A 13,668-nucleotide genomic window follows, 5' to 3' on the forward strand; every position below is an offset into this window, starting at 1 on the left:
CCAGGGGCGCCGACCAAGGCGCACGGGCGGACCCCTCGGCGCCCGCCACCGCCTGAGCGCCAACGGCCGCTCCTAACGGCCGCTCCTAACGGCCGCTCCTAACGGCCGCTCCCAACGGCCGCCCCAAGGGCGCGCGGCTGGCGGAGGGGCGGGGCGAGGGGCGGGCGGGAGCCCCAGCCCCCCCCGCCACCCGCGCACACTCACGCGCAGGCGCCCGCGCGGGAAGCGGAAGCGGCGCCGGTGCGGCTCCGGAAGGCGCTCGGCCCTTTCCGGCGCGGGCGGCGTGCGCGGCGCGGCGCGGCCGGCGCCATGAGCGTGCCGGCCTTCATCGACATCACCGAGGAGGACCAGGTCGGGCGGGCGGGGCCCTTCGTGGCGGTGCCTGTCGGGGCCCGCGGGAGCGCTGTGGGACGCGGCGCGGCGGGCGGAGCGGGGCTGGCGCGGGCGAGGAGGCCGGCAGCGGGGAGCAGCCGCGGGGAAAGCTGACCGTGCCACCCCCCTTCCTGCCTCCAAGGCTGCGGAGCTGCGGGCCTACCTGAAGTCCAAGGGCGCGGAGATCTCGGAGGAGAACGCGGAGGGCGGCCTGCACGTGGACCTGGCGCACATCATCGAGGCCTGCGACGTGTGCCTGAGGGAGGACGACAAAGGTGCGCGCCCCGCGCTGGGCGCCGCGTGCAGGGGGGCTCGGCTGGGTGCGTTGGAAAGTGCAGCTTCCCAACGCTGGAAGAGCGCGTTTCCAGCAGCACTGTGTGAAACGGGCCTGTGTTCTGCCCCGGCTCCTCCAAACATACAATGGCTTTTGAAAAAGTCAGAAATAAAGCTGGACCGTGATCACTATGAGGGCATAGAGGGTCATATATAAACTAAGTTCCTTCAAAGAGGTTACTGTAAAGTAAGGTTCCATGGTCATTCCTGTCTGTGGTGCAGCACATGAGCTAGCAGCAAAAATAAAGGCAGTAGATGTGTAATGAGACATTTTGGGACCTAAACCCTAAGTGATTCTACCGTTGGAAAATGTTAGAATTTGTGGTAGGCGGTAACTGTTTTGGGAATTGGGACCATGCATTGGTAGAAACGACGTCAGTGTGTTTTAGTGATGCTGCTACAGTAATCAGCCTAAACTGATCTTTATGTACCCCTGTCCTCAGTTCTGTTTCGTTATAAAGATTCATTTAGAAGCTTTATGTACAAAATAAATAGCACATAGGAGTAATATATATTGCTTGAAAGAATACAGGCGCCATCTGAGAATGGACATACTTTCTTGTTTTGTCTCTTATTTTAAAAAATCATCATAAAACAGTAGCAAAGCTTATTGCAATGTTGTGTGATACTCAGTATCATTATATGTATTTTTGTATCATTGAGACATTGCATACGTACAAGCATGCATAGCCAAAGGGATTTTTCAGCATTAAATAGTGATGATGATTGTTGCTTGCAATTTTAACAGCTGCATGTTTTGTTTTGCGCAGATGTGGAGAGTGTAATGAACAGCGTAGTCTCTTTGCTGCTTATCCTGGAGCCTGACAAACAAGAAGCACTAATTGAAAACCTGTGTGAGAAATTAGTAAAATTTCGGGAAGGAGAGCGGCCCTCTCTTAGACTGCAGCTGTAAGTATAGTACATGGAAAAGTAAGACCAAAGGTGTCTCATGAAATAGCCCTTCCTTCTTTACTGTAAGGACATCTGCTTTTTTATTTTATTTTTTTCCCCCGTCATAAAACAAGTATCAATATCCTTTCTTTGCCCAGGTATTATCAGCTTGAAGTTAAAAAGCATAGTTTCCAGTTTCTCAGCTGTTGTGAAACTGGAAGCTGTTCCAGTTCATCCTGGACTGCAGATGGCACTAGTGAAAGTGCTCTGTGTGTGCTTGCACACTTCCAGTGGAAATACTCGTTCGCATGCACGCTGGTACAGTTTTGCTGATCTCCTTACCGTAGTTGTTCCTTGTTTGTGGCTTAGGCTGAGCAATCTCTTCCACGGAATGGATAAGAACACTCCTGTGAGGTACACGGTGTACTGCAGCCTTCTGAAAGTGGCCTCCTCGTGCGGCGCCATCCAGTACATTCCAACCGAGCTCGACCAGGTAGCGCCCGGCGCTCCGCGTGCGCCCTCTGTGACCGTGCTCTGCCTGGCTCCCTGTCACTCAGAGCTGATACAGACTGTCCCTCCATGCTGTAAACTGCCAAAGCCTAGAGAAACAAACGAAAAAAAACATAGAGTGCAAAACTGCTTCTGTTATGAAGGTCTTTCTACAGAATCTAAATTGAACTGCCGTTTATTTTCTGTCTCTAATGTTGAGCAGATGTTGAGTTATATCCGTTTGATTCATATGATAGTAGCGAAAGGGAGAATCAGGAATGGGAGAATCAGAATCAAAAATGATTGATCAGGGATGGGGCATCAAGCTTTTTGCCTCTTGTTTTGGAATCAGAATTGCTGGACTATCTGTCCTTGCTTAGGAAGTATATGGAGAGCACCAAAATTTAGATTTTTTTTTCTCTGCCCGAGAGAAAATTAGAAATACTTCAGTTTTTATTTTAGCTTTTTCCTAATGCTTCTTTTTCACTGACGTTCTACACAGGTCCGAAAATGGATTTCTGATTGGAATCTCAGCACAGAGAAGAAGCATACACTTCTGAGATTGCTGTATGATGTCCTAGTGGACTGCAAAAAGAGGTACACAAAGACAATTAGAGATAATATATAACTTTATTTTAAATAGATATATTCTAAGTGATTTGTGGGGGAAACAAGCCCTTTCTAAATTAATTTCTGCTGTTGAATCAGTCCAAATGTATCTGGATTTTCTTCTTAAGTTTAACCACTGCGTCCAAGAATATTAAAGTTACTGGTGATTTTGTGAGGGCCTGTAGCTTCTAACAAAACTATTCCTTTCTGTAAATATTAACCTTCAAGCATTGTAGCATTAAGCCAAGTTTATTATTCAATTGCTCTTTTGACATTTTAGTGCAAGGTAGTGCTATCTCTTATTTAATGATGTTGGGAGGCTTATCAATCACAGTTAATAGCATCAGTCTTTTAATATAAACATTACCTCTAAGACAAAGCGTTCTACTAATCGCGGAAATTAACGTCTACGGCCTACCTGCTTAGCCATTTAAAAATATTATCGTGGATCATAAGAGGTATCTTTGATCTAACAAACTTGGCAGACCAGTCTTCTGGCATGTAAAGTGCTCCTGTAGCTAATGTGCTTGTGAATTAGTGTGAGCCTTTGCTGAGAGCTGGGATGGGTTTTTCTCACGTATGTGGTGGTACGTTGCACTGAACGCGCTGGCCAGGGCTGCCGAGATGGGCTGGGCTTCGGCAGGGGTTTCACGAGCGCCTCGGTCCGCAGTTTGCCCTGCGCTCGCCCCGGCTGCCCCTCTCCCTTCACGCTGCTCTCTGAGCCCCTTCTCTAAGCGAAGCAGCATCGGCCGCCGCGATGGCGCCAGGAGGAGAGGGCCCCTGTGCTGCCGACTCGCGCGGGCAGTGGGACCGCTCCCGCGCTTGCCTTGCGCTGCTGCGTGCTGCCCTGTACGCCCATCCTGTGCCCATGTTTGTGCTGCTACACACATCCGTTGCTGACCTTGGGGGAGGGCAATCTTGCTTTAAAAAAATAAATAAAATAACCGGAGGGAGTTGAGGGCAGGGGCAAGTGTGGAGGTGTCGTGGTAGCAGGGGAGTTTCTTCTGGCAGGAGAGCTAGTTTCACTGGGCCAGAATAAGCTGCACCCTGGAAATGAAATGTCAGCTAAGCAGGATCCTTCTTAACTCATCACAATTTAGGGATGATTAATCCTGGTGCAGTAATAAAGAGTAGTTACACTGAGCTACATTACTTGAAATTATTATTTCTGTTGCTAGCATTAAAATGCCTTTGCATCGATGGTACTCTGCAGCAGCATTTGGGTGGTCACAGTCCTTTCAGGAATGTTCATCAGAGATCTTGTACATGCCGCAGTGCTGACTTTGTTTCAGAAATACTACGCTCTTACACAGCAATGCTCCTGCTCTTTAAGCACTTCTCAACCTGGTGATTTCTTGAGAGCTTTTGGTTAGCTTAATTTCCACACTTAACAAGACTAGCTAAAGAAACAACTATTATCAAATCCATGGATTAAACTTAGTTTTTCTTACGGGTGTGATCCTGGATTCTTTGCTACTAAGGTCATTTAGCAGTTGGTCTCCAGAGTTTGAAAAAAATATGTTTTTTTTTACTTAAGAATAATAGGTGAAGTTTTTATGTTAGGCATTAAAAACTTTCACAAACTCTGTAAATATTAGTCATGTGCACTTACCATCTGTTGCAGCAGGCCCTGCAGTGAGGGGAGCAATTTTTCAGAGCACTTACCCTCCTGCACAGGAAAGAAAACAAGGGATGGCCCTAGCACTTTTGACCCGGCTCACTCTCCTGGATCAGTGGGCACTGTTTGCAATAGCATGGGAAACGCGCAGCAGCATTCCAGCTTTAGCACTCAGCAGCCTGTAACCCAGTGGGAAGATGAAAACTAAATAATAAAAATCACACCTCAGTTACCATGTCTATTTGTAATCTGGGAAAAAGAATACACTGTGTAAAGGAATCATGTTTGCTCTGGTGTTCGAACTTCACTCTGTGACAGAGGAGATTTTCCTTTTCAGAGATAATAGACTTCACCCAACACAAAATAATTTTTCGTTTACTTTTGATTTCATTGAATAGCATTTAATGCAGAGGGCCTTGATTCTTAAGTCTTTGAATATTCCTTTTAAGTTACATGTCTAAATTGGCAAGTGCAGCCAAAGTACTTATGCAAGCCATCTTGCTAGATAAATGTTCACATTTACAACATGAGATACACATTTAACATGTTAACATGTATTACTGCTTTAGGCACCCTCATTTATAATGGTATCCTGACACTGAATAAAATGACTAAGGTGAAAAAGCCTGTCATGTTTTCTGGGGCTCATAAGAATTAGGCTCAGAAAGTTTGAGGATGCTTCTTTTGTAGTGTTTTGAGGTTTCCTAGAAATACAAGTGAAAGTTTCTACTTTTTTCCTCTCACTGTTTAAAAAAGTGGGAGGCGGGGTACAAATATTATTTAAAATGAGTGAAATGCATTGTTTTTAATTCTGCTTTCCAACACGTAGAGGGGGGAGAAGAAGAGTTCAGAAAATCTGAAACATATAAGAACAGCTACTGAAAGTCTGTATGAAACACAACCACTTTGTCAGGTTGAATACCACGCCAGCTGAGCCCGTTTGTTTGAATGTGTGGAACCTGTATTAAATTTGTCCTCAGTAGAACATCAAGAGATGATAAGATGTCACCAGTACAAAAGACTTTATCACAGACTGATACATACAAATAGCTCTTGCATATATAAAGCTGTCTACATTTGTTGTGTTTTGTTTTACCCATATAAAGATCATGCAGTACAAAAACCATACTGACCCATGCTGCTATAGGTTAAACCCATACGAAGCACAGAACCACCTGGAAATGTTGTGTGATCTAGTTCCCTCCCTGTGCAATTTATACCTTTAATTTTGATTAACTCTTTGATTAACTAACTTGACTCTTTGTTCTTTTATATTTCTACCATTTAAGGAAAAGTTTTTGGTCCAAGATGATGTGGGAAACCCAGCTTGTCTGGAATTGAGTTACTTTGAAGGAGAAGTTTAATTCTTTATAACTCTCAGTACTTTGGAGAGTAGTAACCAAACTTTGTGCATACATCTTCTCGTACAGGGAAACTCCAAGAGTAGGTGCCAAAAAGTAGGGAAGTGGCTGCTCTCCTGTGCAGGCAGATGGGAAACTTGCAGCAAAGCCTGTTTGTGCTGTCGCGGGTGCTGTCCTCACCCCCGCGCACGCACCTTGTCCAAAGCAAGTGCTCAGGGAGTATCAGCAAGGACTGGGTAGACTTCAGAAAGATAATCCAGGATGGACCAAACCCTGAGGCTGGGAATGTTCTCCAGACCTCAGTGAGCTGTTCAGGAAACCTGATCTGTTAAAGGAAAAAAACTATTGTTTGTGTGGAAAAACTGTCACAATCCTGTATTTTAGTAGCAAAATTTCCATGAGGAATGGAAAATGGATTTTTGTATATATATATATGCAGCATATTTAATGCACTTTTTTTCTGGAAATTTTGTGAAAATGGTCAGTGGCCTCACTAGTTTTACTAGGAGTGAGAAGTATGCAAAAACAAAATCGGTTAAAAGGACTCAGTAACGCAGAGCTGCTTTGCAGCGAGGTAGACGAGCTGTTGTTAGAAAGCCATCGCCGCGGGCAGGGCTGCAGACTTACTCGACTCGCTTTGCTCAGGACTGTCTTGACAACCCAGTGTTGGGGGCCGCTTGCTTTGCAGCAGCCAAAGCCAATCTAATTGCTGGCTGCATAACTTCATCCGAAAAACGAGCTTGTGTTCTGAGTGCTTGAGGGAGAACGTGCGAAAGAAGAAAAGGCAGCTTCTAGACCGTCACTTTTCTGACCATAAATATTCTTTAAGATATGCCATTTTGCATTTGAAATAAACTTTGCAGCGCTACTTATTCCGCACTGATTAAATCCAGATGTGCATAAGAGTGTTCTAGTGAACCACGTAAAGCTGTTTCTAGCCCCAAAAGCTTTTTTTTTTTCCATAACCAGCAGGTAATTTATCAATTTAAGAGAAAGAAATGAAGGGTGAAGATAAACAGAATTGAAAGAATACATCCATCTAATTTGTTCTCTCCACTAGAATTAAAATGGATCATCTACATCTTTTCAAGTATAGTTTAATTTGACCTATAACATTGTAAGGAGATTACTTAAATATCTAAGTGTCTTTTTCAAGCTTTTTTTTTTTTTTTCCCCTCAACAATCCTGAGGTAACTTTATTTTTCCTGTATAGTGACACTGCAGCAAAAGTAATGGTGGAACTGTTGGGAAGCTACACAGAGGACAATGCTTCCCAGGCTAGAGTTGATGCTCACAGGTAATCTTGATTTCTTGAATTTCTTTAGAGATAGCTTTTAGGGGATTGTTATGTGCATCACCTTACTATGGGGAATTCTGAACCGCCTGTCAGACAAGGTGTGTACAAACAGGTTTCCCCATGACCTGTTCATACTGGACGTGCAGGAAAATGGGGATGACTCATTTTGAAAATCAAAGTAGCTGTGCATAAATGAAAGTCTCGGTGACTAAACTGCAGCCACCTGGGGCTTTTTCACATGCGGAAGCAAGTGTGTACGTCAGGCCTGTGCCCTTGCTGCGTCGGGCGCAGGGGGTCCTGCGCGCGTGTTCCGCGGTGGGGCTCACGGCGCAGGCCGGGGCGCCGCACGCGGCTCTCCTCTGCCTTGGACGAGAGCTCTCAGCTGCAGGTCCAGGAACACTCGAGCGCTATTTTTAGGCTGGAGCTGTGACTGATAAATCGTAGGGCTTGCAGTTGTTTGGTACTGGGATTTTCTGTTTTGTGTCACATATTCAAGTACAATTAATCTTTCTAAACGACTTAATTCTATGAAACTTTAGGAGAACAGTAAAAATACCTCTAGGAATGAAGGCTGGCCTGGAAATAAAAGCATAGATTGAAACAATAGATTGGAACCTCTGATCTGTAGTCCTACTACCTGGCAAATTTTATTAATGATATTGGACAAAGTACTTGCAGCTTTCTTGTACCATTTTTTTTCCCTGGCTATAAAACAAAGTTTAAAATTATTTATGCTGTGACATGCGTTACGTTTGAGAATAGTTGAGAAGGCTTCTCAGGATGCTTCTTAGAAAGCAAGAAATAACAAATGGAGTTCTGTTTGCTCATATAACTGTGTGTTGATGTAAAAATAAGTATTTTTCTTTTCTAACTAGATGTATTGTACGAGCGTTGAAGGATCCAAATACTTTTCTCTTTGATCATCTTCTTGCCTTAAAACCAGTCAAATTTTTGGAAGGAGAGCTTATCCATGATGTAAGTAAATGATTTTGGCAGAATGTAGAACGCGTTGTTTCTTCTTTGTTGGCGTCTTTTGAAAATCACTAGAACAGAACCTATGTTATTAAATAGTGGGCTACAATGTATTTTTAATGCTTTCAGAATTAAAAATAACCAAAGCATCAGACGTAAAACTCCGGGTGACTAGATAATAGAGTGTTCCCCTTCAGAAGCTTAGTGAATCTGAGTGAGGAGTCACGCTGTCACATGCATTCAGGCAAAACTGCCTGGCAGGCCACAGAAAAGGAAGTAAGCTTAACACAAGTTGCCTTGACCGAGTGACAGAAGGCAATTTTAACTATTAACTGTTTGCTCTATTTCTCTCTTCCATACTAAAGTGCATTGTATATTTGTCCAGTGTGCAGGAAGAAAAATGTGGATAATGTTTAAACTGTTCTTATATTTGAGATTTTTCCTCTTCTAGCTTTTGACAATTTTTGTAAGTGCTAAACTAGCATCCTATGTCAAGTTCTATCAGAACAATAAAGACTTCATTGACTCTCTTGGTAAGTACTTAAATGATTACATTTCTGACTATTTACCTGGCTTAACATGCGAAACCTCCACAGTTCTTTTGTTTGAACCTGTATTTTGAACCCAAGGATTGAATCAGATTTTTTTTTTTAGCTGTTACAGAGTTTGGAGTCTACAAACTCTGGAGATAGTAAAATGACCTTTTTTTCTTTCTTTCTTTTTTTTTTTTTTTTCCTGCTAAGGGAAGGTGTTTTAGAGAGTTGGAAGAGGGTTTATGTTCTCTCTCATTCTTTTAGCTATACTCATTTGGGGGAGCATAACACATTGATGTGTTAGGCCAGATCAGAGACCACAACTTTGAGTAAGACAGCAGCTTGTATCAAGCTTCTTTTTTTTTTCTTCTTTTTGATGATGAATAAATTTGTAACAGCACCTATTTCTCCTGAACAGATACTCTCCTGCCATATGATTTTCTAAAGCGTTGACTGTAACTTCCTCTGTGAAAAGGCAGTTAGGTGCTACCAGAGAATGGGTCCTATTTGGCTGCTTTTGCTAGGGCTCCTTGTGCCTGGCTGACGTGCTCCGACGGGAAGGGCAGCTTCCCGTGGCAGCCCAGCCCTGGAGGTTAACGGCAGCGTTGTAGGTGGCAGGGAATTAGGGACAGGTTCGTGATGTCTAGGGAGTTTAGCCTGTCAGTTGTCTTAGGAATAAACGGAAAATAACTTAGCTGACTGATTTTAAAGAACCATATCTTCTTTTTTTTCCTAGGTTAGGTATAAGATACTTTGAAAATTAAGTTGTTTGGGATTTCAAGGAAGAGCTACTGCCGCATGTGTCAAAGCGCCCACAGTTTTTTCTTTTTTGGCATCCCCAATTCAGCATCCACGTCTCCCAGCATGGTGTGGCTGCCTCAGCCGTTAGCTGCTTAAATGCAGCTCACTCCTCTGGTCGGTTGTGCACAGTGGGGCTGGAGCTCCTGCCCATGCCCCATTCTGTTCACAGTGTTCTTTCCAGCCTGGGATTTTAACGAGCACTGATTTAATCCTAACGCAAAGAGAAGGAGATCCCTATATTGCTTAAATGCTTAAAATTTACTAAGTACTTCTTTCAGCTGAGCTGTAAAGCAGTAACATGAAACATGCATTTTGTGCATGCATGTGAGGGCGAGTGCGGCTGCGTTAGGGCCAGGGAGCCACATGCTGTCCCAGTTAATTTGTTTCATCGCATGGAGTGGTGTGATGGAATGTTAATGTCAGCACCCTCTTTATTTACACACTCTGGAAAAAAGGAGTAGTAATTAACACTTCGACACTCCCCCAGTGATGTGTAATTGACTGTTTCAAAGGAGCACTGGTTCATAAGCTATTGCATGCATTAAAATTACGTTTTTATATTGCAGCTTTTTAGGACAGGGGTCAGTGACAATGCAGAAATTGCTCAATGATGCAGATTTTTTTATTACTGCATTAAGGCTTTGACATATTGGTAATGAATAAATGTTTCCATAAAAATCAGATTTTTCTTTTTTTATAACTTTGATTTTGAAATGACACTTGAACACTGGCTGAAGCCATGGTTTTATTAAAGCAAAACAGAGTTCAGTGCAACATTTTAACATGTGCACCGCTTTGTTTAATGGAGTGCCATATAATTCGTAGAATAATTACCCTCAAAGCTAGCACTTTGGGTATTAAAATGGTGGAAATTTCAGTATGACTTTTTGTGGATAAAATTAGAGCAGGCTTTCAGTAGTTTGTAAGTGTGTATAGAGGATAAGTGTAGCTTTTCTCTTATTTATTTGAAAATTTCTTCTGTAAGCATAATTATGCTTTGCTTTATTAGGGGAAAATATCTCTCATATTTTAATTGTTTTTACACATTTAAGTAGCTTATCTTTTAGTTGCCAATAAATGTATTTGTTGAGCATATAGTTATTCTTATGTTTGAATAAATTTATGGAATACTAGTTCTGCAAATACGCAGTATCCATTATATAGCATGCTTGCAATGAACTCAGGATTGTTCTCTCTGTCTTCCTGTATCTGGACTTAGCATAGTTAGTGTGCAATATACCTGCTTGCAGTATAGCCAGCATATGCTTAAGCTTAGTAAAACCCTTAAATACATATGTGATACTGTTTTAAGACCGTCTCATTTCTATTTATCTGCTTTCTGATGTACTCAGAAAATTCTGAATGCCTTTGTGTAATAGCCAAGGTAGAGAGACAGAGGTATTCAGAAAATTCAAAATGCTGTGTTGCATTTTCTAAAATGAGGATTTTTCTTTTTTAACTACGTGCTTTTTTATAACAATTTCTTGGAAAGTATCAGCCTTTAAAATAATGGACATTATAAGTAGACTTGCAGTGACAGGTCAGCATCAGCTTTAATCCTAAACTCTTCTGGATCAGGACCAATTAAAAATCAGTCTTTTAAAGCTGTGCAGTAAAGGCTCCTACAGGTGGCATCAGTTTGTTACAATTTGTTGTTTTATTAATGCTGACAACTTAGGCCAGCAGTAGCATTATCTGTGTCAACTGAATCGCCCTAACATGTCCACATTTAATCTGGTACTATCAGCAGCCTTCTTCAGAAAGTTAATCAGCATCTCATTTGCATTTGTTAATTAGGGTTAATGTGTGCTAATTGATTTTTTCGATGCTTGTAGATTTCCATTAAACCCAGTTAGGTATAGTTGCTGGTGCTCCTCATTCATATGAGTTATGATGATCACGTTTTCTTTGAATCAATGCCAAACAGAAAGCCTGCATCATAATTATGGCTAATTAAGAGAACATGTCCTGCACTAATGTGCTTTCCTATTAGTGTATGGATGTTATAAATTCCAAACTTAAATATTTACGGAAGCAATGTGAATGTTCATAATGTCATTCCAAAACAAAATGAGGAGCATTCATTCCAACGAAGTTTCCAGTGAGTCTTAAGTTCTGAGAGGTGCACTCAAAGACAGACTTTGGCTCTTCTAAATGTCTTATTGTTCAGCCAGACTTTTTTTTTTTTTTTTTTTTTTTTTTAAGGGAGATGGTTTGGGTAGTGTAAGCCCTTGGTGGAGTTTCTCACGTTGCCAATCATGCTCTCACATAAAGGAGATAAGACATGGGCTTTAGTCTCTGCTGTGGTGTTCTGGAAGAGCACTCTCTTGCCACCCTGACTGCTCTGGGCATGCACGTGATGCATGGGGCTTTCCTGTGCTGTGGCACAAACATTTATTCAGTGTCACAGTAAGGAAGAAATCCTTCCTTTGCTGAAGATGTGTTGCTGTTCAAGCAGTCTCACAAAAAAGACTGCTGAGGTAGTATGAAGGCTTTGACAGCATCAAAGCTTTTGTGTTCCTGATGATGTAATTGAGTGGGGAGGGGGAAACCAAAAAATAACACAGAAATCCCTACTTACCTTCTCAGCAGGTATTTCAGCAGTAAGTGATTGGAAACACCTAAACTCTGTTAAGGTTTTTTTTTTTTTTGGTGAAACAATCTCTGGTCTGGAGGTTTTTTGTTTTTTTTTTATCTTTTTCCCCATTTTTTAAAGATACTTTGAAAACTTTCATTAATAAGAACTGGGTCTTGAACTATTGATGAATAAGTTAAACATTTTTGCAAAACACAAGCTGGAGGAATAAGAATGGTTTACCCCCAAAAAGTTGATAAAGCCAGATAAACTATTTTCTTAATATGAAATAAAATTTGAAAAATATGGAAGAGTTTGACTTACTGAATTATAATTCATATTCATATAATTCAATTCATCAACACTTTCACACAGGCTTGTTGCATGAACATAATATGGCAAAAATGAGGCTACTGACTTTCATGGGAATGGCTGTAGAAAACAAAGAAATATCATTTGACACAATGCAACAGGAACTTCAGATTGGTGCTGATGATGTAGAAGCATTTGTTATTGATGGTAAGAACTGCACTAACATACTTTGCACAATGCTAAAGAACTAAAACTTAGGCTTCTATACTTGTGTTAAATATTAAGAAAAGTCTTATTTGCATAGCTGTATTCTTAAGATACAGCTGTAAAACTTAGACATGCTCAACTGTTGGCTTTTAAGCAGTCTTTCAGTGAAAGGAACTATATATCAAGCAAATCTGTACAGAACAGATAAGTTGTGTACAGGTTTGATTTGTTGTCTGCTTTTGCTGCTGTCATTAAAACAGGATGTATTTGTAGGGGAGAGGAGTTCATAAAAACTATACAGGATATTGCTTTAATAGATTGGCGCCAAACAATAGGATTCCTGCATGACCTTTACCTTGTTACACCATTTTGCTTTTCTGCCTACTAAAGTGTTAAAAAGCGAGCAGCAAAACAATACTAAGTGAACTACTACTGTTTTTTATATTCATTAGTGATGAAAGTTTTAAAAGGTTTTATACTATTTAATACCTTGCCCATCTTGAAAACACTGCTCAAAATGCCTTTTTCCCCCCCCAGCTGTAAAGACAAAGATGGTGTATTGCAAAATAGATCAGACACAGAGAAAAGTAGTTGTCAGGTAAGACTTAATTCTTCATAGCATTTTGCAGAACTTAGTATGTTCTAATTATTTCACGTACATTTGTAGAATTATTTTAACTAGAACTAGAAGCAAGGTATTGTTCCTATCAGTTGCCTGTAGTTAAATAGTTGCTATTTATCATAATTTTATTAAGGCTCAGACTGGATGTGATTAGCTTATTTAATGAAAGAGTCCTATTTTCCAGCACATTTCATTTAATGACCTAATAGTGACAAGAATACTAATGACTGCTATTGCTTTAAATATTTGGGAAGGCTACAGGATTCTGCAACTGGTAAAATACAGCCACTGATAATGGAGAAAATTCCCCTATTATGCAGGGTAATAAAATAATGCTCCAAAAGAATTCCTGGGTGAGCATTACACATGGTAATCCTCTTCCTGATTTTTGTTGTTTTTTTCTTTCTTACTTCTCTAGTCACAGCACACATCGGACTTTTGGAAAGCAGCAATGGCAACAATTATATGACACTCTAAACACCTGGAAACAAAATTTGAATCAAGTGAAAAACAGTCTCCTCAGTCTCTCAGACACCTAAGAAAAATATTTTTTCCACCTAGAAATGTTTCAGTCTATGTGAAATTTATTCACAACTTTGGCAATTTGTGAACGTTTCTAAAGTGTATGCAATTGGTTTAAGAAAATTAAATATTCTAACTTACAACGAACATGGTA

The 13,668-nt window shown here is 41.2% G+C and overlaps 1 protein-coding gene across 1 annotated transcript; it reads left to right on the forward strand.

Annotated features, from left to right (window-relative positions):
• The first annotated feature begins 291 nt into the window (after positions 1 to 291).
• On the forward strand, positions 292 to 13,661 carry EIF3M (eukaryotic translation initiation factor 3 subunit M). Its single transcript, XM_088525887.1, has 11 exons — positions 292 to 351; positions 515 to 647; positions 1,476 to 1,614; positions 1,966 to 2,089; positions 2,588 to 2,682; positions 6,887 to 6,970; positions 7,846 to 7,945; positions 8,394 to 8,475; positions 12,227 to 12,370; positions 12,908 to 12,968; positions 13,411 to 13,661. The coding sequence occupies exons 1-11, from the start codon at positions 310 to 312 to the stop codon at positions 13,529 to 13,531; spliced, it is 1,125 nt and encodes a 374-aa protein (XP_088382013.1). The 5' UTR covers positions 292 to 309; the 3' UTR covers positions 13,532 to 13,661.
• Positions 13,662 to 13,668: the final 7 nt, after the last annotated feature.

The sequence above is a fragment of the Tinamus guttatus genome, unplaced genomic scaffold (genome assembly GCF_059628265.1).
Source record: "Tinamus guttatus ecotype Peru unplaced genomic scaffold, ASM5962826v1 Tinamus_guttatus_pri_ptg000240l, whole genome shotgun sequence".
NCBI classification, from domain to species: Eukaryota; Metazoa; Chordata; class Aves; order Tinamiformes; family Tinamidae; genus Tinamus; species Tinamus guttatus.

Excerpts from the sequence above, each read along its gene's own strand:
- EIF3M (XM_088525887.1), top strand. The coding sequence starts at position 310 with ATGAGCGTGCCGGCCTTCATCGACATCACCGAGGAGGACCAG. Across the intron at positions 2,090-2,587 it reads TTCCAACCGAGCTCGACCAG|GTCCGAAAATGGATTTCTGA; the intron begins GTAGCGCCCGGC and ends CGTTCTACACAG. Across the intron at positions 7,946-8,393 it reads AAGGAGAGCTTATCCATGAT|CTTTTGACAATTTTTGTAAG; the intron begins GTAAGTAAATGA and ends TTCCTCTTCTAG.